Raw genomic sequence first — 25,182 nt, 5'->3', positions numbered from 1 at the left:
ACATCTGTTACGTACTGGAAACTCCACCATGACTTTCACAGTCTGTTTTGCTGCCTGTTCCTTCTCTTTTCATCTTTTTTTGCCCCCACTGACCTTGTCATATATGACAGACTTAATGTGTGTGTGTGTGTGTGTGTGTGGAAGGCTTTCTCACATGGGAAGACCAGGGTTTCCAAGGATACACCTGCTTTTGCAATAACAATAGGGTAATTTCCTGCAATACAGGAAATAGACTCCTCCTACCTTCCCTCCCTCTTTGTGACCCAGCTGCGTGAGGAGCCAAGGCCACTTTCAAAGAACTTGCAAATATATATTTGACTAGCAACAGGCAGCAAGGCTCACCTGTTTGTTGTCACTGGCTGGTTGAGTCGGTGTATTTACTTTCTTTACCTTGAACGAATTCTTGCATGCTTGGTGGAAGATTCATTCCAGACACCTGTGAAAAGCGTGCAAAATATTTAAAGTGCTAAATCTGACTCGTTTACATATAATAAAGCACTGGACATTCATTTTTGCTCTAAAATGGAGTCTCTTAAAATGTGCCTGTATGTATGCCCTATAGTAGTCCACATTAAATCTGCTGTAAACATTTGTGAGTTGCTTGCACAAGCGGAATTGCTTGTGATGCAGATTTGTTTGTGCGTCCCGACAGGTGGTTGTTGATACTGCTCAGATCGAGAACAAGGAGGCCTATGCTCCGCAGATCACCCTGGAAGGCTCTAAAGTGGTCGTCCAAGTACCTTCTACATGGTTAGTACATAAAGGATCTCACTTTTATACATTCCTCCAGTAGGTGGATGACAGCTAAGCATAGTTCTATTTTTCTTGGCTAGAAAGAGCTAAAATAATAATCTTAATAAAACATGTTGAAAAGTTGTAACTGATATTTCTGATCTGAAAGATAAGGGATTGGATAATTTATACCTGTACAGTTTCAAGTTACAATCTTGTAACAATCTTGAAATTGAAATGTTGGGATAAGGCCATTTCCTCTGTGCTGCAAGTCATAGCCGGTGCTCAAGACGGTTACTCCAAGTAAAAATATTATCAGGTGATGTTAAGTTCAGGCCAGGTGAAACATTGCTCTGAGTTTTCATAAATTTAATACAGTTGATTGGTATTGTTAGCAAATAGATGTTTTAATTGACATTTTATATCAACTCATAGGTGGTTTATAGAGACTTCAGAAGGTTGGTGAGGAAATGCCTCACTGACAAATTCCTATAAACCACATTATACCTTTGGCCTTTGTTAAGTTCTTCCATTAGCACTAATAGATCTTGATAACAGTGAATCTGGTATGATGTGAGAAAAGGGAAATGTGTTTCTTCAAAAGAGCTTTTGTGTCTGAACTATAGTTAATTTCATTTCGTGTGTGTGTACATGTTCAGGTGTCTGAAAGAGGACCCAGCGACCATGTCCTTGTTGCAGCGGAGCTTGGACCCAGAGAAGACTCTTGGTCTTGTTGACATGCTCTACACAGCTGTGTTTGACATCAACAGGTGGAAAGAGGGAAAGTAAGTGACTGTTAAGTAACAGCAAATAGCCACTTGACTTTCACAGGTAGTTCACTGTAGTTTTTCCTGGTATCTCCCACCACAGGTGATCTATGTAGATGTTTCTTCTTCAAATGTGAGCCTTAAGCATCGTCTACCCGGGTGCACTATTGCTTGGTTAAACTTATGCACGGATTACCTGCATTTGTTTTGGTCTTATTGTCCTCTCCGTTAAAGCAAATGTTCTTCCTTCTCATCTATATTAAGAGTTGTGTAGCATCAAAAATATTAAACAGTAAGTACAGTCTGGCGTGAATCTGTCGGTCATACTCTGGCACATATGCAACAAGTAAGACCTTTAAAAGTTCAAATGCTAAATATTCAATCCTGTCATTTTACAGTCCAACTAGAAAATGGAAATGCTGCCTTCTGCCCAAGTGGAGATGTATACAAAATAACCTGCAAAATGGTAATAAAAGTGAATTGTTTGTCTTTCTCTGCCCCAAAAGGGAGCAGGCCTTACCCACTATTCAGATGCAGCTGCAGCGGGAGATTCCAGACTATGGCGGCCATGTGGACCTGCCTCCAGGCACCAGCACCAAGTCCTCTAGCGGATTGCCCAAAACAATATCCAAGCTGACTTCCAAGTTCACCAAGAAGGTCTCATCCAGCTTGAATAGTGGCGGCAGTTACTCCATCCCCAGCACCCCGTCTCGCAGCATGCTAACAGCGAGTAGCTCTGAGGAAAAGACCAAGAGCCTGGGCCATAGTGATGGGAGGCTCCAGAGTATCCTGCAAATGGGAAGCCTGTCCTGCGCCACTGACCCCATACTGCAAGGCCAGCTGGCCAACGGCTTACTGTCTGAGGACCAGGGCATGAACTTGCCCACTGACCAAGAGATGCAGGACGTCATCGACTTTCTCTCAGGATTTAACATGGGTAAATCTCAGCAGGCATCGCCCCTGGTTAAGAGGAGAAACTCTGTAGCGTCTGCAAACCCGGCTGAGCTGAAGCCACCGAGTGGACCTCCACCAACATCCCAGTCGATCTCTCACAGTGCCCTGCAGCCTCCAGCTCAGACGATGCCCCAGCCTCAGCCTCCACTAGTGCAGAAGCAGCAGCCTCAACCGCAACCGCAGCCACCTCCTCCACAGCAACAACCCCAACAGCAGCCGCCTCCTCCACCACCTCAGCAGCCCTCCCCACAGGCCCTACAGTACTACCAGCACCTCCTGCAGCCCATCAGTCAGCAGCAGCCACCTCCTCCTCAGCTTCCTCCTCAGCAGACTCCACCACAGGTCTTGCCCCAGCAGAGAGTTCCAAGCAAATGGCATGGCACGTCTGGGCAACAACCTGCACCGCAAGGACCCCCAGCAGGGCTGTCACCTCTGGGTCCCATTGGGCAGTGGGCATCTCCTGGACTGCCAGATCTGAGCTCAGACTTGTACAGTCTGGGTCTGGTCAGCACTTACATGGACAGTGTCATGTCAGAGATGCTCGGTCAGAAGCCACAGGGGCCTCGCAACAACACCTGGCCTAACAGGGACCAGAGTGAAGGAGTGTTTGGGAGTGTCCTGGGCGACACACTGCCATTTGACCCAGCAGGTGAGATACATGTTCACAGAGTGGTTGGAACGAAATTGTATGAAATTAGGTTAAGGTGGGAAGAAATGCGTGCATAGATGAAATCTGTGTCTTTGCTTTATATGGAACTATTAATATTTATTGCCTGGACAAAAAAAAAGTCATACACTTTGTTGAACCCCTTTAGCTATGATTACAATGTGTTTATCATTTCAATAAGCTAATTCAATCTATTATTATAACAGTTGTATTGATTTTTCACTAAAGATCTTGTATTTATGATGGAGTTGGAGTGCTGTGTTCTGCAGCACATTCTGAATATTGTCAATGGGATTAAGGTGTGGACTCCGTGGAGGCCAATCCAAAACGTATCATCTTGGATTATGCCTGAAAAACCTGGTCATTCAGTATAGTTAGGTAGTCAGCTGACCTAATTAGCTACGACAACAACTATGACATCATTTTAAGGTTATTAGTCTCAGTGAGTTGGGTCAGCATACAGACTTAAATCGATTAGACACTGACAGACAACATGGAGTTTTGATGTTGAACATCAGACTGTAAATTATTGTAGTGTTTTACAGAATGACACACTGCCAAAAGAGTTTTTACTTTTATTTATTATTATTTACTTTTTTGTAATCATTCAGGCAGAATCCAGAAAACAGATTGCTCTGTGTTTAATATAGTACAGACAGCAGGGGCAGCTATTTTCCCCCTGCATTTGATGGCTAATGCCACATTTATTCTGTGTCATTTTCTATTTTTACGGTGCGACAGACTCTTTTGATTACAGTCGAGGCCCATTGTGCGCGGGTGACTTACAAGCTATTGTGATTTTTCTGCTATGGTCGACAGTCTGGCTTAACGGATTGTGCTCCAGGGAGCCAAAAGAGAAACGCTGAGGGTGTCAGAAAAAAACTCATCGCTTTGTTTATCCTCCCTTTCCATGTGCAGTTGGCTCTGACCCAGAGTTTGCACGATACGTCGCTGGCGTCAGTCAGGCCATGCAGCAGAAACGGCAGGTGCAGCACATCCGTCGCCCCAGCAACACACGCAGCAACTGGCCAATGCCTGATGAGCAGCACAGGACCTGGTCCCACCCTGAGTATTACAGTGAAGGGTAGGCACATGGCTCCTCAGTGACAGCTCATTTAATGGGAATGTTTTTAATTATACTGTATATGCATATATCTTGCACACACACACACAATCTCTGATCCTGTTATATATTTTATATATAAATACATTTTCAGGTCTCAGTAAAAAAGGTAGTGGGGAAAAAAGTCAAATGGGACATAAGCATTAATCATATGGTCTAGTTTATTTGAGATCTAATCAATAAGATCTTATCAAATATGACTTGAATTTTTAAAAACGTGGGAGACCACAGACGCAACAAAAAACGTGTAAGTGATTTTCAGTGTTTTGAAAAAGCACAGATTAGACGATCCAGTCAAGACGCTGGATCGCACACACTTGGTGTTGAATCAAATGATTTTAGGGAGAAGATTTCCAAGGATTTGGGCTACAAAGCAATTTTAATTTCCTATTTAGTTAATACATTTTAACGGTGTAATAGACACAAAGCTTCCTTCCTCCTCCACTGTTTTTATTCCATTAGTGAGGCCATGAACAGCAGCTGGTCGGCCAATCAGGGCGACTCCGCGAGCTCCAGCGACGAGACGTCCTCAGCCAACGGTGACAGTCTGTTCTCCATGTTTTCTGGGCCAGATCTCGTAGCAGCAGTGAAACAAAGGAGGTAAGTCCCGCACTCAAATACACTTTTCCTGTTTTTTGTGAGCATTGATCAAGGTGTCACATGAAGTGTGAATTTCTCTGTTCTCAGAAAACACAGCTGTGGTGAACCGGAGGTGTGCACTCTGCCCTCACCACCACTTCATCACACCAGTGATGATAGCCAGGTAAGAATACCAGCCCTTTTTAGATGTATTTTATTTTGAGATTGTCGAACATCTGGGAAGTTATATTTCTGGATCTATTGTATCTCCGGGTTGTTATCCCGTATGGATTTACTTTATGTTCTTAGTCCTTTTTCATGAAGCTTTTCTTCGATTGGGGGTTGCAACACTCAGCCGTTCTGAGTTTGCTTTCACACCCAGACAAACAATGAACAAGAAAACTCGCTCCTCTGTTGGTTAATGCAGGACAACTTCTGTTTCTGCCACATAAGAGCAAAACATGGAGTTGCGTCCAATCCTGTTGGTCTTGTTGTTTTTTAGTTTGTTTGTTGTATGCAAACATACGACACATGTATGCTGCAACAATGGACTCAGCTATGTCTCCCGGCTGTTATGCACACATGTATGTTTTGGTTGTGTTTACCCACAATGCCCTGGGTGCTTTTAGGCAGCCCAGAGTTCGCTTCTTCGGTGACTCTCTGAGGAAACGAACTAGGGTTCGATATAGACCCTTAGGGGCCATGCCACATGTACATGCGATCTGAAACTGATGTTAGACGATTAGTCTTTGAATTGATCGGTAAAGTTAATTGTGATATATCTTACAAAATGTTTTGTAAGATATATATATACACTTTATACACTGATGCCATATAAATACTAATTTCAACTCAAAACAGTTAAACATTTGAATATATGTTTTGATTTTCCATCAGGTTTCAGAGAAGAGATGTATATTTTAAAATAGCAGTTAAATAGTCGGTTTTAACTTTGCATTTCTAACTTAGGTGTTAAATTTGTGCTGTGCTCCACAGGACAGCAAAACAAAAACCTGGCCTCCCAAAGCACCGTGGCAGCACTCCACCCACACCCACGCACACACCAACACAAACACCATGCCCAATCCCAGCTCTTCCTTGTACCAGATGAACATCCCCCCATCCTCCCAGTGGAGCGACTCCATGCAGATGCTGCAGTCGCCCGTGTGGTCCACTGCCAGCGACTGTTCCCCCTCCACTGGCATCTCCTCTGGTTTTCCCTTCACCCAGCAGCAACAGCAACAGCAACAACAGCAGCAGCAGCAGCAGCAGCAGCAGCAGCAACAACACAAACCCATGACTAAGGGCTTTAAATCCTTCCCCCTCAAACACGAGCACAGGCCCTCCTACCTTCACCAGTACTGACCAATCTATTGACGGTTAAGTGCCATGGAACGACCTGTAGCTCCTGTTCAATGAGCCACTGAGTGGGCCAAGCTGCAGCCTTCACACTCGACACCCACTGAATTGGAAGATTTCAAAGCCTCAGAGGCAAATTTAAGTAAACACACTGGCTTAACATTTTTTCTATCTGTATTTTTCCACATCAAACATCCCCCCCCCCCCCATTTGAAAAAAAAAGAAAAAGGAAAAAAAGAGAGGTATTTTGAAGTTTTTCCAACTGCCATGCTTTTACTGGGAAAGGTGCATGTGTCACACTGGCAGCAGTTAGTCTGGTGATCTTTTCTCTGTTTGTTGAGCCGGCGTCTCCTCAGACAAGAGCGGGATACATGCATGGCCGTCACCCACTTGCTTCTGCAGCTGAACGTGTGTGTGTGTGTGTGAGTGTGTGTGAGAGTGCGTGTTTGTGTGTGTGTGTGTGTGTGAGAGAGAGGGGATTACGAGGGGCAGGGGCTTGAAATGCTCTCATTTTGCCCCGTAATGAATATACTGTGTCTACAATAGCTGTGACTGCCAAATCTCGCGTAAGATGACTCAGAATACAGCTACCATCTACTGTTTCATAGCTTGTAAAATACTGAAGTTGAAATATAAATATTTAGTTCTTTTTATTAAGAGGCTTTGAGCAGGCTCAGCATAAAAAAAAATATAGTAAGTCACTGCGGAGGTGTCGTCGTTTGAAAGGAATACACTACTTTTTTTTTTCTTTCTTCAACAACTGACCAGAGTTTAGAGTTATAGCAGTAATTATGTGCCATGTTGGTATTGATAGCACTTGCAGGATATAATTTCCAACCAAAGCGTTGCCGAGAAGATGAATGGTGCTGAAGAAACAGACGGGAGATTATCGATAAAACGGTGAAGTTCCACGCCCTTACTGGCCGAGATCATTAGGGAGCGTCTTCACACCTGTTCATTTCCTCCTCTTCTAATTGGCAGTTGATTGCTTCAGATTGACACTAATTCCCATGAACCTAACTTTTTTTTCCTCTTCTGTTTAATAATACGATATTTTTCTTGTACAATTATTGACAGTATTAATCTTATTTTTGTATTTTCTTACATGTTATACCATTACTGTATGTTAGTATTCTTGTAGCCATTTTACATGAAACATTATTTTCCACCTCCCAATATGTGAAAAAAAGCACATTTTTTTCCTACAGAGTTGAACTACACCATCGATCTATAAAGGTTACCAAATATGCCATGCTCAACACTAAACCAGTGTGTGATGAGGGTGTTTTTCGAGCCCTTGTTTCTTTGGTTTCTATGGCAATGGGCTGCATTTACGAGCCCAGAATGTTATCTTTTTGTGATGTTTGCGGATGCCAATGTTGCCTGTATTTATGAAATGACACCATGTTTTCAGAAAACTAACATACTTAACATGTTTACAGAGAATTGTTTGCTGTATATACATATAAATATATATCTTTTTATAGTTAATGTGCTTTGCACAATCAAGATATAGGGTTTGTTGCTTTCTGTCTGTGTTATCTCCCTCTAACTGTTGCAGCCTTTTTTAAAGACATCATTACAGACCTTGGACTGTAACTGTTAGCTTCTCAGCTGTGTCATATGGTTTACTAGTGGCTTCTATAAAAGATTTAAAAAAGAAAAAGGAAAAAAAAAAAAGGAATAATAAAAACATGTTGCCCTGATAGAAGATATGAAGGGGGGCTGCTTGGCTTATGTTGCTTATTGTTCTCTTGAGCTGGCAACTGAATCTTTCCAAGTGTACCAGCAAAGCAAAAAATGAATAAAAATTACTAGCAATTCAAACCGTTATCTGTGAAGTATTGTTCAGAAGTCACTCACTCAAATAACATTTCACGTAGCTGGGATTTCCCATACTTTATTGTTCAGATGACGATGATAAACAAATTAAATACATGTTTTACATTTCAAAGAGTACAAAAATATTTATAATTTGATCACATAACAGAGTTTACTTTGTAATAACCTATACTGTACAGAGTGGATGTCTTCATCATGATGATGAGGGTCCAGCTTGAGTCACCGCTGATGTGGAGGCTGAACTTTCACTAGATGTGGGCTGAAAAACACAATAACAGAGGGTGAGGAATGATGAGGCTGATGATTTACTGGACACATTCAACTTAATCAAACAGAAAAGGACGATCAAACGTCCTTAAACATTGTGTGGTCTGTCTTTACATATGAGGCAGCAGCAGCAGGCATGTTGTCCGGACTGGCGTCAGCTATGTTGGCCAAATAGACGATGTTGCGGTGCAAGATCTGTTGGTATCTGTCAGGAAAGAAGAAGAAGAGGAGCCGTGTTAGAACAACACAACGTTAACAGGGTAACGAGCTGCAGGCTTGAAAGAATGACTGGATTTGTCGTGGATACTTAACTGTACACACTCCACTGCTCGACCTTTCTGCATGTACTCAGTGATGCATCTTATCAACTGGTCGTTTTCATCGAGTAACTGCAACCGAAGAGACAAACAAGGTAATCTATTTTAGAGGAAAACAAACCTGTCGTCGTGTCATAGGATGTTTGATTCGTTTAAAAACATTGAAAAACACAAATAATTTGTGTTCCATTAACAATATCCGGCTAAGCAATTTTGGCGGAAAGCAATTCATAACACAGAGTCACTGAGTCACACAGTCTGTGCGGATTATATACTCTTCAGCTTTGTTAATTTGGTTTATTGTTGTTAAAAGCGGGTTCTTTTACTAGCACTATAAAATAAAGCTTGTGTGTTCTGCTAACCAGAATGAACCAGAACGGACCAGAATGGACAGTGTGGTGTCGCTAGAAGAGAGCACTCGCAGCACATTTTTACAGCCACAGACTGTATAAAAACTGCTAACAGCTAGTTATCTACTTCTTTAGCACTATCGGTTGACTTCTCACCCTCTGTATAGTTTCTTGGTTGATTTTCGCTTTTCCTCGTAGTTTCTTTGGCACAAAAACGATCGACATTACTTTGGATTTGCACTTGTTTGTCACGGAAAACAAAACAAACCCCACTTCCTTTTCCCGTCTTCTTCGTCTTGGTCCGGTCAGATGCGTCGTACTTGCTGCGCTACCGCCCCCTTCCGGAGAGTCACGGACTCTCAGCCATACTGACCGTTATTCTTTTTCGTTTTCGTTGAACTGCTGATTTGAGGAAAAAAACAGTGTTTTGACTCATTAAAATTGTTGAAGTGACCACACTTTGTCGCCTGTATTCACCACAAAGAGACAGTGGTTAGATACTACTTTTTATTCCAATGCCATCATCAAAAATACATTTGTAAATGCCCTATTTTGACTTAATGTAAATATTCCATCACTGTCATTTGTTTTTACACAGAAGACATGTTTTAGTACAAGAAACGCTCACATGTAAGAATTCTCTGCTTTGTTTTAGTAAAGTGGGATTCAAATGATACAATGCAAACAATTGTATTGTTTTTAGTGTTAGTGCTGTGGAGCATCATGTTTCTGTTCATACTTTATCTCCCCAGGTTCATCAACTAATAAATAAGCTAACTAATAAGCAATAGTAAAAAAAAAAAAGAGACCTGGGGGACATGTAAATTACATAGTTATTATTCTGTAAAAAAAAAGACAAAACATAACCAGAGACGTATTGTACAATTCTTTATTCAATGTAAAAACTCAATTTTGCTTATAGTCTCATGAAAACAATTCCTGGTTTACAATTCCAGTGACTGGAAGGAGTAACAAACATATGAAAACTTGTCAGTTTTGAATTGCTCACCAATACTTTTTTTTTGTCTCGGATTCAATCTCGCTGGTTATTGCGAAAGCCCGTATAAAGTGATGGGTCTGATGGCTGTCATGCAAGCGATCGGCAGTCTGCAATATTAACTTTAACAGCGCATTCAGCTGGGCTGCTTTGTTTTAAACAACCATGGCTACAGAAAGAGGATCTAGTATCAGCGTGTAGTGCTATCAACACATTAGTCAAAGAGTAACCTTGAAGTTAAAGGGAGAGCTGTAAAAAACTGACCACTCTGAAGGCACTCCCTAATAAAGTACTATCAAATCAGAGAAAAAAAGAAATATCCCCCATTGGCATCACATCCAGTTCTTGTCCCTTTGTTCACATGTTGGTAAAAAAAAAGAAAGAAAGACACTCCATAGAACAATCACATTGACAACAACAGGAGCAACAAAGAAGCCAGACGTCTGATATCTGCCAGACCTGCTGTCATCGATACTCAACAGACACTTTGAGACATCATTGAATCCATTTACAAGACTTCCCATTTTGCAGTAAACAATCCTCACAACACTGCAGGTATTTCAGTGCTGCAGTGGGAAACGAGCTGTGTGTTGACAGCAGCAACAACAACGCAGAGGACACAACACAAAGACAAACTTCTATTTATAATGATAATAATACTAATAAAAAAAAGTCTTGTTTTAACTGAGGGCTCATAATGTTTGAACATAGAAAAGTAGACTGAAATGAAATGAGAGAATGTGACTTGATGGTTGACAACTATTTTTTATCTCACCTAAATCCTCTCTTACGTTATCATTTTTGGCATTTACAATCCAGGTAACTTGTTCAGCATCGTTGTAGAGAAAAATGTTTGGGGCACACGAGGCCTTTCTTTCCTAACAATTTATGAAGGTGTTTCTAACAACGGAGGATTCTCTCTTTTTTCAGACACAAATCATGGGAATGCTCTTCTTGAAGTCAACCTTGTAAACAGACCTGGTTAAAAAGAAACCTAACAAATACTTCTAAAGCTATGTGAAACTCCATACAGCAATCAAATAACTGGCATTCCTGCATTAGGCTGCTGTCTTTAACAAAGCCTCCAGCTACACAAACCTGAAGCAGAGAAATCATCTGACATGGAGGTTTACCGAGCGTAAGCATGAGCTAATCTTTGTACCTACTGAGTGCATTTCTAAAAACTAGAAGTGAGTCCGTCTGTTGTGAGATTTACTGGAGGGCACTAAAGCGTAGACAAGCTAGATATACATTCAATCTTTACAAAATTTAGTTGACTTTTTTCCGCCAGCTGGCTTTGACCTCACAGTTTCACTGAGGACGTGGGGAAAAAAACAAACTCACTCCCCAAACTGGATAAAATACAAAATACATGGCAACCAGCTGAAGTATGAACAGAGGAAAAATGCAACAGGCAATGGAATTTGGTGCCATCAGATACATCAGGAAATTAAAATAAAGCTACCGATCACATGTGTGATCTGCTCACAGTTTCAGTGGACTTTCTGCAGACAGCGTACGATACCAAAAGATGTCATCAGTAAGAAATGAACTCAAAATGGAAAAATAAAGAGTTACTCCAAAAAAAGCAGGGTTTGTTTATACATCTTGTCCGTCCAATTGACTGTTTATCAAACTAAACTTCTCTACTCTCACCCCCTGATATCTAACAGTCACTTCAGTCCACCCTGGTGCTGGTGACCGAGAGGAAGTCTTCATTATTTTTTGTTTGTGTCAAATGTGGAGACCAAAGGAAATTTCTTGAGCTTGAATAATTTCATAATGAGGGGCAACAGTTCGTTGAGGAGCCGTTGCAGTCTCACTATGCAGCCACCTTGTTATCCTTCTAGTAAAAACAAAAACACAAAACAAAAAAACACATTAGAGCAGCCACCAGCAGTCTACAATGTTTACTGCACTTTAATAACACTTTGATATACAGTACATAAAATATAAACTTACCCTGTATTCAAAATCGGAGAAATCCCGGCCTCTGCCACCTCTGTATCCCCCTCTGAACCCAGGTGGAGCACCTTGGGGTGGACCGAAGGAACCAAAGGAACCAAAGGAACCTCGACTGATCGGTCGCCCTCGACCTCCACGGGGCCCCATGAAGCCTCGGCCACGGAATCCTCCTCTTCCTCGATTGTGTCTCAGGGGAATCCCGAACGTCTCGGAATTAATGCGCCTCTCCTCGGCCCAGGTTGGCCTTCGATCCCTGACGCGTGACACAAAGACTCACGTGAGTTCACGGTTTTCTTGTAACAAACATATTTCAACAAAGAAATCAGAGAAAATGGGGAGAACCAGTCTATAGAGGCAGTAGTGAATCTTATATTTCCAAAAATGCAGTAAATGTTGCTGCTGATGGTTCTTACTGTGATTATATTACCAACACCTGTGTTTACTTGCTATTCCATGACAAAATGGCTGCTCACTTCATATTGCCTTCATGCATGTAGTATAAAACACTTGTTCATTTAACACAAAACTACACAATGCCCTCTGTGTTAAATGCGGAGTCATTGTGATGCTTAAGGGGACAATTAAAAAACAAAATACAAACAGTGTTTATATTTCAGAAAAAGACTTACCTTGAAAATCCTCTTTCACCCGGTTTACTATAAGAGATTAAAAAAAAAGGTTTTCAGAGTCTCAACTGAGAACAATTATGTTTGTCAGTCTGAAAACAATCCCCAATAACGATGATGATGATGATAATAATAATAATAATAATAATAATAATAATAATAATAATAATGTACCTTGAACCATCACTGGACAAGTTGTCAAAGAAGGACTTGGACTTGTCATAGTAACATGCGTTTATCACAGCCTCATCCTCCTCAGTGGTTCCCTCAGTGGCTGGTTGTTCCGAGTCAGCAGGTTCTTCTCCATTCAGTGCCTTGTCATCTGTTGTGTGGAAAGAAGACATTTTGTAAAAACAAAAAATCCCAATCCCAAAAATTGACCCCGAGGCCTCTCAAATCAGGAGTTTAGAAAAGCACAGCTAGTTTTTGCTCATTTAAACAGATCCACGTTGAAGCCGTACCTTTCAGTTTGAGCTTGGTCTGGAGCTCCTTGTCGATCTCATCTTTTTGAAACTGGGCGTTGGCGGTCTCAAAGTCAAAGTCTTGATCAAACTTCATAATGGTGCCGTCCCTTCGCACATTTACTCTGCCTCTGCTGCGGTTTCCTTTTCCACGACTGCGGCGGTTGTTGTTGTTGTTGGGCTGAGCACCGACTGAAAAATAACAACAGGCAGCTATTAAAACCCAGCAATGCTTGGACAAGAAAAATGTTCTCTGCAGTCAATAATACAAGCACAATATGGTGTAATACTTTGTATGATAACATGTGTTCAACAGAACCGTGTTTCTACCCAAATTGTAACCTGGGGAATAACATCAACTAAGAGTCAAGTTGTAGTGCACATGAGATTAATAAAACACAGTAAGAAATGTTTAAATGAAATTTAAAATTCAGTGAATGGATTTTTAATGGCAGTAAACTGTAAATTGCTCACCAAATTGGTGACGCCTGTTGGGATCCCGATTTTCAACAGCACCGTGTTCACCATTTGGCTGTAACACCTTCTGAACCTCAGGTGCTGAAAAGAAAGATATGAATTTAAATTATGTAAATGGAAATAATCAATACAGACAAAGGTTTTTTTTTTTAACACCAGTGCTTGAAAAAACTTCAAGGACTTGTATCTGTATGAATATTTAACACAACAAGACTGATATCTCTACCATGTCTCTGCTCCAGTGGGTCTGGTGGCTTCTGACTGCCAGTGGTGCTACCGGTGGGTCTGGTGGGAGCTGCAACTGCTGGCTGACTCCTCTGTCCTACTGGTGCTGGTGGAGCTGGAGCTGCTGATGGTGGGGCCTTCACTGCCTGTTCCAGAGTGGGACCTTTTGTTGAAGACTCCAGCTGGGAACTGGTGGGCCCTGTAGAATCAGCAAAGTACGTACACTTTCTTTACAACTATGGGCAGAGAGGTCCAGGTGGGAAAAATACAGGAATTCCCCTTTAAGCAATAGAAATGCATTTCTGTAATCGTCTTCACAATAACAGGTTTCAGATGAACAAAGAAGGAAGGAAACACACAGCTGTGCTCTATTCAAATCAGCAGGGATCTGCTTCAGCAGATTATGAGACTTGTAATACATATATATACACATGCATTTGTTCTGGTTCTGTAACTTTAATTTACTAAATCAACTTTTGAAATTGGATTCATGTTCCATCATCCCGATATTATTCATTCATTATACATAGAAATATAAAAATCCTACTTTTGCAAAACCTGTTACTTGTTTTTAGTTTTCATGGGTCATTGTGGGGAAATTAACACATTTCCCCATCATTCTTTTGTTAGTAAGTAATTTAGCCAGTAGACCAACAGGAACATGAAGAATTCCTTACCTCCTGCTGCCACAGATTCAAACTGCTGCGAAGCAAGTGTTGCCATTCCAAACTGGCTGTAAGGTGTGACAGGGGCCCGGCTGAACGAAGCATAGGACCCAGCACCACTGGTAGATCCAATTGAAGACTACAAAAATATAAATACAATGTCAACTGAAAACAACAAGAACAACAACACAAGACTGAGAAGAAAAAATTTTTTTTTCTAACAAAACCGTCATTCACATGACATTTAATTCAGGCAAATTAACTTACTTGAACAATGGCAGGGTCCTGGGGCAGACTGCTAGTGGTTTTGGGTGTCTCACAAACTGTAAGATCTTGTATATCACTTCCGCGGAAGATGATGTACTCAAACACTTCATCTCGGGGAGGAATAGGCCTGTCAGTGGGCCGATCTTCAGTGCCGAAAGAGCGTACTGTTGGGGGAAATACACAGGACAGTTGAGACTGCTTGACAGGTGGACATTATAACAGAACGTATCATACGTTAAAGTTAATCTAAAAAGGTGATGTATTCTCAACTACAATGCAATTACCAATCCAACTCCATCAAGTGATCTTTGACGAACCAGTTTTTTTTTTAAGTTTCCTGAACGAACACCGAGCTCAGCCCTGTTATTATCACGGAAGATAGTAATCCAAGTTCCCCAAGAACACGTTCAAAATGAAGACCTAAATTGCACTTTCACAATTTCTAACGCGTGACTTAATATGGTCTTGTTTTTCTATAATATTCCACTCAGTGCTCACTGCAGTCGGCACATATTCAATGTCGCCCGAGCACAAGCACGTAAACAAAGGGCACAGAGTGATAACTATAGCTACACTTAGCCGTAGATGGCTAAAAAGCTAGCTGGTGTAGCCATCTACGCTGGCATTGCTTTACGTTTTTAACCTCCTATCTGCAAAGCAAGCTGTGTTGTAACACTCTCTGTGTATTTAAGTTCAGTTTATGGTTGCTTCACTTACCTTTAGCAAGAGCTACCGTCGAATTCTCCGTATCAATGGTGTACAGAATTCCTTCATAGCGAATCTTGGCCTTGGAGACGAGGCTAATTTTGCTGCCAATGTACGGCGTCCCTCCTCCGCTCATGGTTATTCCGTTTGAAACGACGCACTTACTTCAACTAAACCAGTCTTCGGTCCGAAGAGATGTATGCTAATTTGTTTTGAGAGCTTTAGGGCTTACGCTTCATTAGATGCACATGAAAGTTATCCCGCAGCTCAGACTCACTCGACTCTGTGCTGATTTCTACCACGACATGGCCGTTTTCATTTTCCTTCAACCGCCGCGAAGGATGATGGGAAAAAGGCTGTAGTTGTTGTTTTTTTGTTTTTTTTCCAAAGCTGATTCTGACCCTGCTCCTGTCAATACATTAACCTGTCCTCTTTATGAAACGTACTTACATTGTTTATTTTTAAAACTTACTATATAAACCCGATATGTCACATTTACTTTCGTTTGGTATTTACTTTAGGGCTACACATGCAAGCAATTACGTCAGGGACACTTTGTAACGGTTAGAGACGCAACCATTCTATCGTATCGCGATATTACACGGGATTTCCTTACACTGCTGTCATACTAGCACCGCTACAAAAAAACACACAGTCGGTCGTTGCACACTATATTTATTATGAACTAAGATATGATATTGCTTATGAAAAATGTGAAAGTTCCTCAAATTTTTTTATAAACGTACTAGATATTGCAAACACAATTAAAAGTGTTTTAATCAGAGGTCTCAAAGTTTCAGCTCACAGGCCAAACGTGGCCCTCCAATCGATTTCATGCGGCCCACCACTTAATATCACGTTATAATAAGTTCGTCCTATGAGTTTTTGAAGTGATAGATTAATTTATCATCATAAATATGTTTTTTTTGGTGAACTTTACATTGTTCCATGTCAACACGGGCACTGTTATTGTGAAATTCTGTGAAATATTTTCACAAATGTAATATCATTACAGAATATTGAGATATTTTATAGTAATTTTCAACTCTTTCAACTCTCTATTTAAATTGTTCCAGTGAATTGACATATTATAAAACGTCTAGTTATTAAACACACTTTAAAGGTATCTAAAATGTTCCAGTAAATGAACATCTTATATATTTTATATTTTTTAAGTACTAGCTATTGCACACACACTTTAAAAGTATGTTAAGTGCTCAAAGTATTTAAAACTGTATAAAAGCACAAGTATATATATACATACACATATACATATATATATGATTTACTAAATTCTTAAAGTGCTCCAGTTAATTCAAATTGCATAAATATTTCATACTATTATACATTTTTCTTTATATCTTAGGTTTTACTTTTCTGATTTTATTCTATTTAAATGCACCAAAATACCAAGTGAAATTCCTTGTATGTGTAAATGTACTTGGCAATAAATACAGATTCTGATTTATAACGTTAAAAGAAAAAAGAAAAAAAACATAAACGCGATAGATATAGAAGGCTGGCACACAGTTAAAAAAAACAACAACAACATTAAAAAACATGGACTTGCTACCATAATCTTAGACGTTCCCACATTGTACTCACATTCTTGAAAACCACCGGTTCTTTACCGTGGATGTATTATACATCCATGAATTAGACTCGAAGAAAAAACATGAACTCCATGAATACAAGCTACCCGCCCCTTGTCGTCTCATGACGTCAGAGTCATTCCCACAATGCCTAGTAACACGCATGCGCACTGTAAGAAAAATAAAATAAAACAAGACGGCTATCGGTGAGCAGAGATGGCGGGCGCCTCCGACCCCCTGGAAGATATGCTCTTTTCAGACGTGGATGAAAAAGCTGTGAGCGACCTCGTGGGCTCATTAGAGTCAGAGCTGGCTGGCCAAAGCAACCCATCGGGTAAAACGGACGAAAACGGAGGCGCTGGCTCAGTGCCCCCCGCTAACCATCTCTTAGGAAAAACACTACCAGCTCCAGTGGGCACTACAACACTAGAACAACAACAACAAGGACGGCGTAATAAACCTGAGATGCACCAGGACATCACTTCTAAAGACCCTAACCCGGATAAAGCTGTCACACCTCACTCTCTGGGCTGCAGCCCGTCTTTTGGCGAACCCTCTACCACTTCGGCTGCCTCTGTCAGCGCAGCGAGCAGCGGCTCCTCGCAATCACATGGAGCATCCATCACAACACTGGCTGCACCTGGTATGTCAACTTTGGCGTCTCCGGCAGCCAGCATCAGCACCACCTGCAGCCGCGGCTTCAAGACTTCCCCGGGCTCCGGTGAGACGTTGACAGACGCCAATCCGGCCAGAAAGCGCATCAACACGCCGCGGAGGACCGCTTCGGCTCGGATAAAGAGTTTTAACGGCGCGTCTGTAACGACGAGGAGGAACAGCAACACAGTGGTGGCCGAAACCTCCGGCTCCGTCGACCCCAGTGTAACTACAGCAAACTCTACTTCAGCCACATCCTCCATTAACACCACCACTTTCACCGTGTCCAACGCCAGCTTGCCAGTCGGTCAGTCGGCTATTGCTCTGGACCGGGGAACCCCCACTATTGCTTTGCATAGACTCCCACGTCACATTGTAGCTAGTATAACCCAGAACGGCACCGCTACCAGTGTCTCAGCCTTGGTCCAGCAAGGTGCTCGTGTAGGACCCACCACCTCCCCAGCTCCACAGGAGAACCATAGCAAACCTGTCACAGACACTGGGGCTTCCAAAACAGACGATTGTCAGTCAAAAATGGGAATGTCAATTCAGTCTGACACTGTCAACTCTGTAATAAACAGTGTTCCCTCTACACCCTCTGTTGTCACACCACCACCACCACCACCACCAACAACCACCACAGCTGCAGCTCCAACCACCACAACCGTAACCCAGCCCCTGAGCTCTGCCACAGCCACTGCTTGTGTCACAGCGGTGTCGACTACATCCGTGTGTGGTCAGAGCACATCAGTGACCACCACTGTTAGTATGGTCAGACCCGCAGCTCCCTCTCCAACACCTGCTGTGGCCACATCGGCACAGTCTCAACCTCGTCCTGGACTCACAGCTCCTCAAAGGATCGTAGCCCCCCAGCTAATTGTCAGACCACAACAGCAGCAGACTACCATACAGCTGCCCCCGGGGTTTACCATCCCACCGGGTAAGGTTTGCAGGGGGGAGGTTGGGCGGGGGTGTTGGAATAAGGTGCTGTTTACACCTTGTGGTATACGAACAGACTCCAGGGTTTAAAGCAACACTTAAGAACCATTGTGACTGCTCACTGAATGGTGTTATGGAGAATTATGCCTCTTTCATTCCCACATTAAACCTGCAACTCTTTCGCAGAATCAAACGTTTGTTGAAAAGTGTGTAACTTGAATGTTCATGGTAACATTTAGGAGGGTTTATTGAAAATATTGCCCATAACTATGCCTGTCTAAGTGTATGATCACTTTAAAGGTCCAGTGTGTAATATTTTAACAGGGTTCACTGGCAGTATATAATAAACCTTTTATCTGTAGTTCCTTCCACATACATTTCGATGCATAAGCCAACAAAGATGAAGGAGGAAGTGGTGCAGAGAGACCGAGTGGAAAAGTGGGGAGAGTTGTGACGAGTGTTTCCAGCCTTTCTGGTATGCGAAGGTCACCATAGATTTCTGACACACTTTTACAAAGGATGGCGTAAACAAGAGTCCTCTGTTTATTGTACTCTGCAGTCTTACATTTTAGGTGACACAAAGTTTCTGTCATTCTTAGACCTCTTAAAATAAAATAGGAAATTGGTTTTCAGAGCCTTAGAATAATAATAATGTGTTATTTAGGCAACGGCCTTTCTTTTGGGGGGCCTCTGTCTCGCGCTGCTATGTTTCTAGAGCCGTCCAAACACATAAATCAGCCACTGCCTGCATTTTGTGTTTTGAAGCAGAAGCGAACTACGCAAACAGAATTGAAAAATATCCTTATTTTATCCTATGCAAAAGCCACTTTAATTCACTGATGTGAGTGGAGGAGTCCTCAGCTTTCTTACAGTCTGCAGTGTCACCCTTTAGATGTCCCTAATTCTTACACACTGGACCTTAAATAATCATCAGAGACTCAAACTGCCAGAATCAGACTCGGCATGTTCAAGAGTAATGCTGGTTTTAAAGTGATCAAAGAGTTCCATAGTGCTGCTTTAAGCTGTCAGTGTGATTCAGTGTTTGCCTGTCCTCAGTGGTCTCCTACAATATGTCTTACTTAGCATGTTATCCTCTTACTGCATGTGCCACAAGATGTTCCTAAGGTATGTGTTTTGATGTATGCATATATTCAGAGTAGCTGTAATGTGAGTTTCAGCATGGATTCACCACAACTGTAAACATGTAATAATGAAAAAAGGGACACAACCTGGTGAAAACTGATGGTAAAACAATATAAAATGAAATCTAATTCTGTAGATCGTAACATTTGAATACGGACAGTGCTGATTAATGTTGCTGCAAAGTTGGAATACAGAAAACACAAACACATGTCCACGCAAAGTTTCAGAAGTGAATTCTACTGCTCAAAAAAAAAAAACTGATTGGATAAATGCTTGTTGCACCTCCCCTGCCCCTGTGCTGCCACTGTATACACACAAACACTTCCTCACTCAGCCTGTTTTCAGATGATATAATACAGATAATACTTTCTCAGTATATTTTGGTAAACTCTCAATAAATAATGGACTCGGTCTAACTGGCGTACAAATCTGTGCTGTAACTTTAACACAGCATTATTTACATTACATTGCCTGTTGCTAATGTTATGCTAAAGCCACCGACAACAACTCCGGAGTTGAATGTTTGTCACAAAGCCAGATATTGTCCATTTGTTTCTCCCTCCAGACTCTTGTAACCTTTCAGTGACTCTCTGGAGTAAGATAATGGGAAGTTAATCTGGAAGTTGAAGATGTCAGGATATCTCAAATAATGTCCTCTCCGGCTTTTTCGAAACTTGAAAAAAACTTTTTCAAACTTTTTGTGCTGCGTCTTAGGCAGTTTAATAAGGGACCGAGTCACATGACATCCTGAGCTCTATTGTTTCGGTTCACAAAGACTAAACAGAGTGAGATAATAACACCAATAACAAAACATATCACAGAAAGATAAACACCAGCTTTTAAGTCTCTCTTAAAGTGATCAACCTTGGGATGTTTTTGTTTTGTCCCCATACAGTAAAGCACTATAACGTTACCATGCTGCTTTTTACCAAAGACAAATGATTATAAACGGGGCTCCATCCAATTTAATCATATATTCCATGTATTCAAATATTGTCAGGTGAACTGGAGACGGTCTGGATTCAAAATGTAACAACGTGACCTTCGTAGAGGTTTGCGCTCTCTGAGTGCTTTCTCTAGTTTCAGTTATATAGTGAAAAGCATTCTCAGTATGTGCTATTGACCTTTCTACTGACCTCATTTTCATTTTATGTAAATTTTATGCAGATAAACAAATGTGTCACAATGTTGCATTTTTAATCTGAGAAGAGCTAATTCACCAACGACAGAACAACTCTCTAATAAGCTCATGATCACAATTTAATTTGTGTAATAGTCCGAGGTTTTGGTCTTGATATGGTCATTTTGTGTTTTAGTGCATTTAAACAAGCAATTATAATGATATTATGTTCTGCTCTGCATCACTATTACTCACCATGGTCATCTACCAAAAAAAAAGAAACAAAATAAAATGTTATTTTGTTTCACTCATGGTAAAAATGTGGCACAAAACAACAGTGTTACCACGTTCCCTGTCATTGACTTTCCCCTGTTGTTCTTCAGGAATGGTGTTGGTGCGTACAGAGTTGGGCCAGCTCGTCATGGTTCCTCAGCAGGCATTGGCTCAAGTTCAGGCTCAAGCTCAAGCTCAGGCTCAGGCCCAGAACAGCATTTCTCCTCGACCCGCCACCCCCACCACAGGAACATCCTTCAGAGTAACGACTCCACAGGTGAGGCTCTGCTACACCGCACGCCGACTTCCATTAGTGTGGTTGTGACGGACAGTATTCCTGCTCATATAATGTTTCCGTGCAGATAGACAGGGACAAGATAAAGAGTTATGAGACAGGTCGAGGAGTTTAAAAACACTAGACAGAAATTGAATGTCAGTTGGTACAAACAAGAGTTCTTTGGTTTGTTCTACTCATTTTTGTACAGTAAGAAATTAAACAGAAGGCTGCTGCTAGGATGAGCTGTAAGAGTTGTTGCAACACAGCAGCATTTGAAAATGAGACTAGTTCTTCCTATCACTAGTTCCTTGTTCCACCATTACATTTCCTCATCTTCTTCCCTCTCACTACCTCTCAGAGCCTGTCACAACTCCTCCCAGAACAGCTTTCACCATTTAATCATTGAGCTCTCTGCCTTCACTCCCGTCCTCTTCTTGGTTTCCATAGTTATCCTGCAGACTACCACCTGATGCTCCCTAGCCTCACTCTCCCCTGGCATCACTTTGCAGTCTCCTATCTCCTTCAGATTGCATCTTCTGCATAGTATATACCTGTGAGCGTCATCCTACATTCTTATAGGTCACCCTTTGCTCCTCCCTCTTCCTGAAATAGACACATTTACCACATTTGCCATTTCCTTCCTTTTTTTTTTTTGCGAAATCCACGACCATCTGTCCTTACTCATTTCTCTCCTTAAACCCACACCTACCGAACATCGCCCATTGAAGTCTGCTCCAATCACGACTCTCTCCCCTGGGAACACTCACCATCATCCAACTTACTCCGGAACTCCTCGATCCCTTCTGGCATTTTCTAGCTTCAAACTCATCTGAAACTGTCATCACCTCCGGAAGGCTCTTCACATCCTTCAAGATAACTCCTACCCCATTTTGCTTTCTATCCAAACCATGGTAGAAGAGTTTGAATATGCTCCTGGCTTTATTTACCTTCCACTTGGTCTCTTGCATGCACAATACATCTACCTTCCTTTTCTCAATCAGATCACCCAGCTCTCTCCATATGCCAGTCATAGTACCTACCTTTAAGGTCCCTACTCTAACTCCCACTCTCCTACCCCCCCCCCCCCCCCTCTTCGGCCAACGGTTTGACCCTGTTGGTCAATAGCACCAATGGTGGTCATTGTAAACCCATATCCCATATGGCAGTATTGTTTTCAGTGATCTGCATATTTGATTTGGCAAAGGTCTCACACTGAATGCCCTTCCCCCAATAAAAATAGCCATTACACAATTTCACCTAAATCATTCAGCCGTACACCTTTCCATGTTTATCTACCAGAAAACATGGAAATTGTTTTCTTTTAAAATCGTAGTATCTTCAGCATACAGTGTATGCTCTGTTCGTATAAAAAAAACTGTCCGTGGGCACTTTGTAAATGAAGAATACTAGAATGTGCAAGTTCCAGGTATTTTAGCCTGTCACCTGTTTTTGAAATGATTATTAAAATGATCCCCATGATGTTGCAAGAAATGTTGATACATACAGAGACATATCGCTGCATGTCATCAGCAAAAAATGGAAGTTATGCTGCAGAATAACACATGAGAAGGAAATGCAACAGGCGGGAATCTATGTGCATGTGAAGTTTTACGGATGCATCAAAGCAACAGAAAAAACAAACCAGTCGAGTAACTGGTAATAATAATAATAACGTTAAATCCTTCATTCAATCTGACAGGATTGTGGGCGGGTAAGTGAATAGTACTTAAACAAACTGATCGTTTCAGTGCTTCAGTAAAGTTGTCAGACCTACGATAACAAATTGAGCCATTGCTGCTGTGTTGTTACGTTACATTTGTCAAAATTAGAGTTATCAGATTATCTGTGAATTTGTACAGCTGAAATGAAGTGGGCAGGACCTCATTAAGTGAACGGCCTAATTTTGGACCCTAATTGGGATGTGATTAATATTTTTAACTGTGTAATTATAATGGATGAATATTCTTGATTATTTTGTCTGTGGATTAAACTGAGATTAATCGGCGAACGAATGTCTCAGGGCTTTTTAAGTGACTCCATGGGGTACGCTCGTCAAAATTTAATGAGCTACTGAAACATTAATTGGAATTTGCTTATTATTACCTGTGGATACATCTGTCATGGAAAAACCTGAGCGTGTGCTGGTGGGTCCACACCTTAATTGCTCTCGATAATGTGCTTCAGTGTAATTTAGGATGAAAAGTGAAACGTCAGTGACGTTACAGTGATATAAATGTGCAACTTAGTAATATTTCCTCCGATTACAAAATCTTAATGGTGCTGTGCTTGGCTCCCTCATTGATCTCAGATCTCAGAACAGAGAGGGTTGATTGTTCACATTGGCTTTATTGTAGTTACTCTATATATTACATTATATTAAAGTATATATTATAGTATATACATTATACAGTATCAAAAAGTAGACACCATGTTTGAGGTGAATGTTATAGTTAAAGGTAAAGTATTTTTTGCCCTTGAACATTGTGGATGGTAAAAACGGAATACAAAAAACAGTTTGTGTGCAAGGTAGTCAAATTGTTTTTATAATTGTTTTTTTTTTTACTATATCATAAATTGGAATTCAGCATTTTTGTTTAAAATAGCTGACATAATGTCATAACTGATTGATGTACTGACTGATTTAATTAACATAAAAGAATGAAATTAATTAGTGTCCATTACAATTTCTTGTACACTTAGAAATAAAGTACAGTAAAGTAGAACCATATAAGTTTTTCAGCTTGTCCTCATAGGAAAAAAGGTTATACGTGGAACCCTTTTAAAACCCTTTATTCAGGAAAGGGGTTTTAAAGGGTTCTCTGGATCAAAATGGTTCTTACTGGAACGATTAGTGTTACCAAGAACCCTTGAACATTCAGAAGCAAATGGTTCCAGGTAGAACCTCATCTCTTGTAGAAGGACCCTTTTGGAACCCTTATATCTAAGAGTGTAGTCAAAACTGCCTCACTGAGAGTCTAAAAGAGAGTCAATTTCGTGATTGTGTATTCATTCAGATATTATTTACTGAGCTATCACAGGCCACAAAGCAATATTAGATCATTGTTGAGCGGGAACTAGTCAGTGTAGGAGGCATTTGCTTTAAAATGATTAATCAATGCACTCAAAAAGAAAACACAAATTAACTCTTGAATCCTGTCTCACAGTATTTTGAAATGCTATATGACAATAATAATTCCTCTATAGACTGTTTAATAGGGCACTGTCTTATGTTTTCTGTCCCTGTTAAAGAAAACACAGCTTAACTTTAGGTGAATAGTTGTTCCACTTTACTGAAACTCCTGCTCCTGATCAGGAAAAGAACACTCACAGTTTACTGCTCATTATGATGAGGGTATAGCTTGTAAATGCTCGTATATGTCCTCTATTTAATCTTGCATGTTTATGTCTTTTGGATCAACTCTTCTTTGTTCTGGCCTCTTGAGTTTGCAAATAAAGGTGCCATCCAAATCTCTTTGGCACCTGTTCACCATGACACTTAACTGCAAGGACAAAAGAGCGACAGTAGATGGCAGCATTTCATTGTCTCTTTTAGTTGAGCCAGATATCACTTTGGTTTATGTCTGTATTTCTACTGTTCTGAGTTTCTACTTAATATAAAAAGAGGAGTTGAATTATATTCAGTAAACAAAAATGAATTAATGTCGGTATACCATGTTAGTCATTGATACGGCCATCATATATTTGTGGGTGTGTCACTCAGACATTGCTTTCATTAATGGAAAGTTTAATGGAAAGGTTATTGAATTACCCTGATTATTCCACTGTATGAAAACTTGCTTTGACAGGTCTATAACTTGGCTAAAATCTTTCTCGGACAA

General features: G+C 41.0%; 4 protein-coding genes across 5 annotated transcripts in view; 2 read left to right on the top strand and 2 right to left on the bottom strand.

Annotated features, from left to right (window-relative positions):
• garre1 (granule associated Rac and RHOG effector 1) overlaps positions 1 to 7,986 on the top strand; it is a 33,471-nt gene extending 25,485 nt beyond the window's left edge. The window contains exons 8-14 of the mRNA XM_083900875.1: positions 653 to 750; positions 1,392 to 1,517; positions 2,006 to 3,102; positions 4,039 to 4,204; positions 4,706 to 4,843; positions 4,931 to 5,006; positions 5,819 to 7,986. Coding sequence (XP_083757001.1) covers positions 653 to 750; positions 1,392 to 1,517; positions 2,006 to 3,102; positions 4,039 to 4,204; positions 4,706 to 4,843; positions 4,931 to 5,006; positions 5,819 to 6,187 — 2,070 coding nt within the window. The 3' untranslated portion in view covers positions 6,188 to 7,986. The remainder of the gene's footprint in view (positions 1 to 652; positions 751 to 1,391; positions 1,518 to 2,005; positions 3,103 to 4,038; positions 4,205 to 4,705; positions 4,844 to 4,930; positions 5,007 to 5,818) is intronic.
• Positions 7,987 to 8,100: 114 nt separating this feature from the next.
• ss18l2 (ss18, like 2) lies at positions 8,101 to 9,227 on the bottom strand. Its single transcript, XM_083900803.1, has 4 exons — positions 9,114 to 9,227; positions 8,603 to 8,679; positions 8,405 to 8,495; positions 8,101 to 8,282 (listed from the first exon to the last, which is right to left on the bottom strand). The coding sequence occupies exons 1-4, from the start codon at positions 9,180 to 9,182 to the stop codon at positions 8,217 to 8,219; spliced, it is 303 nt and encodes a 100-aa protein (XP_083756929.1). The 5' UTR covers positions 9,183 to 9,227; the 3' UTR covers positions 8,101 to 8,216.
• A 611-nt stretch (positions 9,228 to 9,838) lies between these two features.
• On the bottom strand, positions 9,839 to 15,661 carry lsm14ab (LSM14A mRNA processing body assembly factor b). 2 transcript variants are annotated; one of them, XM_083900899.1, is made up of 10 exons: positions 15,358 to 15,661; positions 14,641 to 14,804; positions 14,386 to 14,512; positions 13,710 to 13,907; positions 13,481 to 13,564; positions 13,007 to 13,198; positions 12,720 to 12,867; positions 12,549 to 12,575; positions 11,917 to 12,172; positions 9,839 to 11,800 (listed from the first exon to the last, which is right to left on the bottom strand). In XM_083900899.1, exons 1-10 carry the CDS (start codon positions 15,479 to 15,481, stop codon positions 11,777 to 11,779), a joined length of 1,344 nt encoding a protein of 447 aa, XP_083757025.1. In that variant the 5' UTR covers positions 15,482 to 15,661; the 3' UTR covers positions 9,839 to 11,776. The 2 variants fall into 2 exon arrangements, with proteins under 2 accessions (XP_083757025.1, XP_083757026.1); XM_083900900.1 differs by having other exon boundaries at positions 9,839 to 11,797.
• A 1,492-nt stretch (positions 15,662 to 17,153) lies between these two features.
• Positions 17,154 to 25,182, top strand: part of LOC310936991 (transcription initiation factor TFIID subunit 4) — a gene marked incomplete at both ends in the record, with an annotated part of 81,274 nt that continues 73,245 nt past the window's right edge. Inside the window, 2 exons of the mRNA XM_083901170.1 lie at positions 17,154 to 18,531; positions 21,177 to 21,343. Coding sequence (XP_083757296.1) covers positions 17,154 to 18,531; positions 21,177 to 21,343 — 1,545 coding nt within the window. The remainder of the gene's footprint in view (positions 18,532 to 21,176; positions 21,344 to 25,182) is intronic.

The sequence above is a fragment of the Microchirus variegatus genome (genome assembly GCF_963457635.1).
Source record: "Microchirus variegatus genome assembly, chromosome: 14".
Lineage (NCBI taxonomy): Eukaryota > Metazoa > Chordata > Actinopteri > Pleuronectiformes > Soleidae > Microchirus > Microchirus variegatus.
This window is presented reverse-complemented; position numbering and strand designations above follow the sequence as displayed.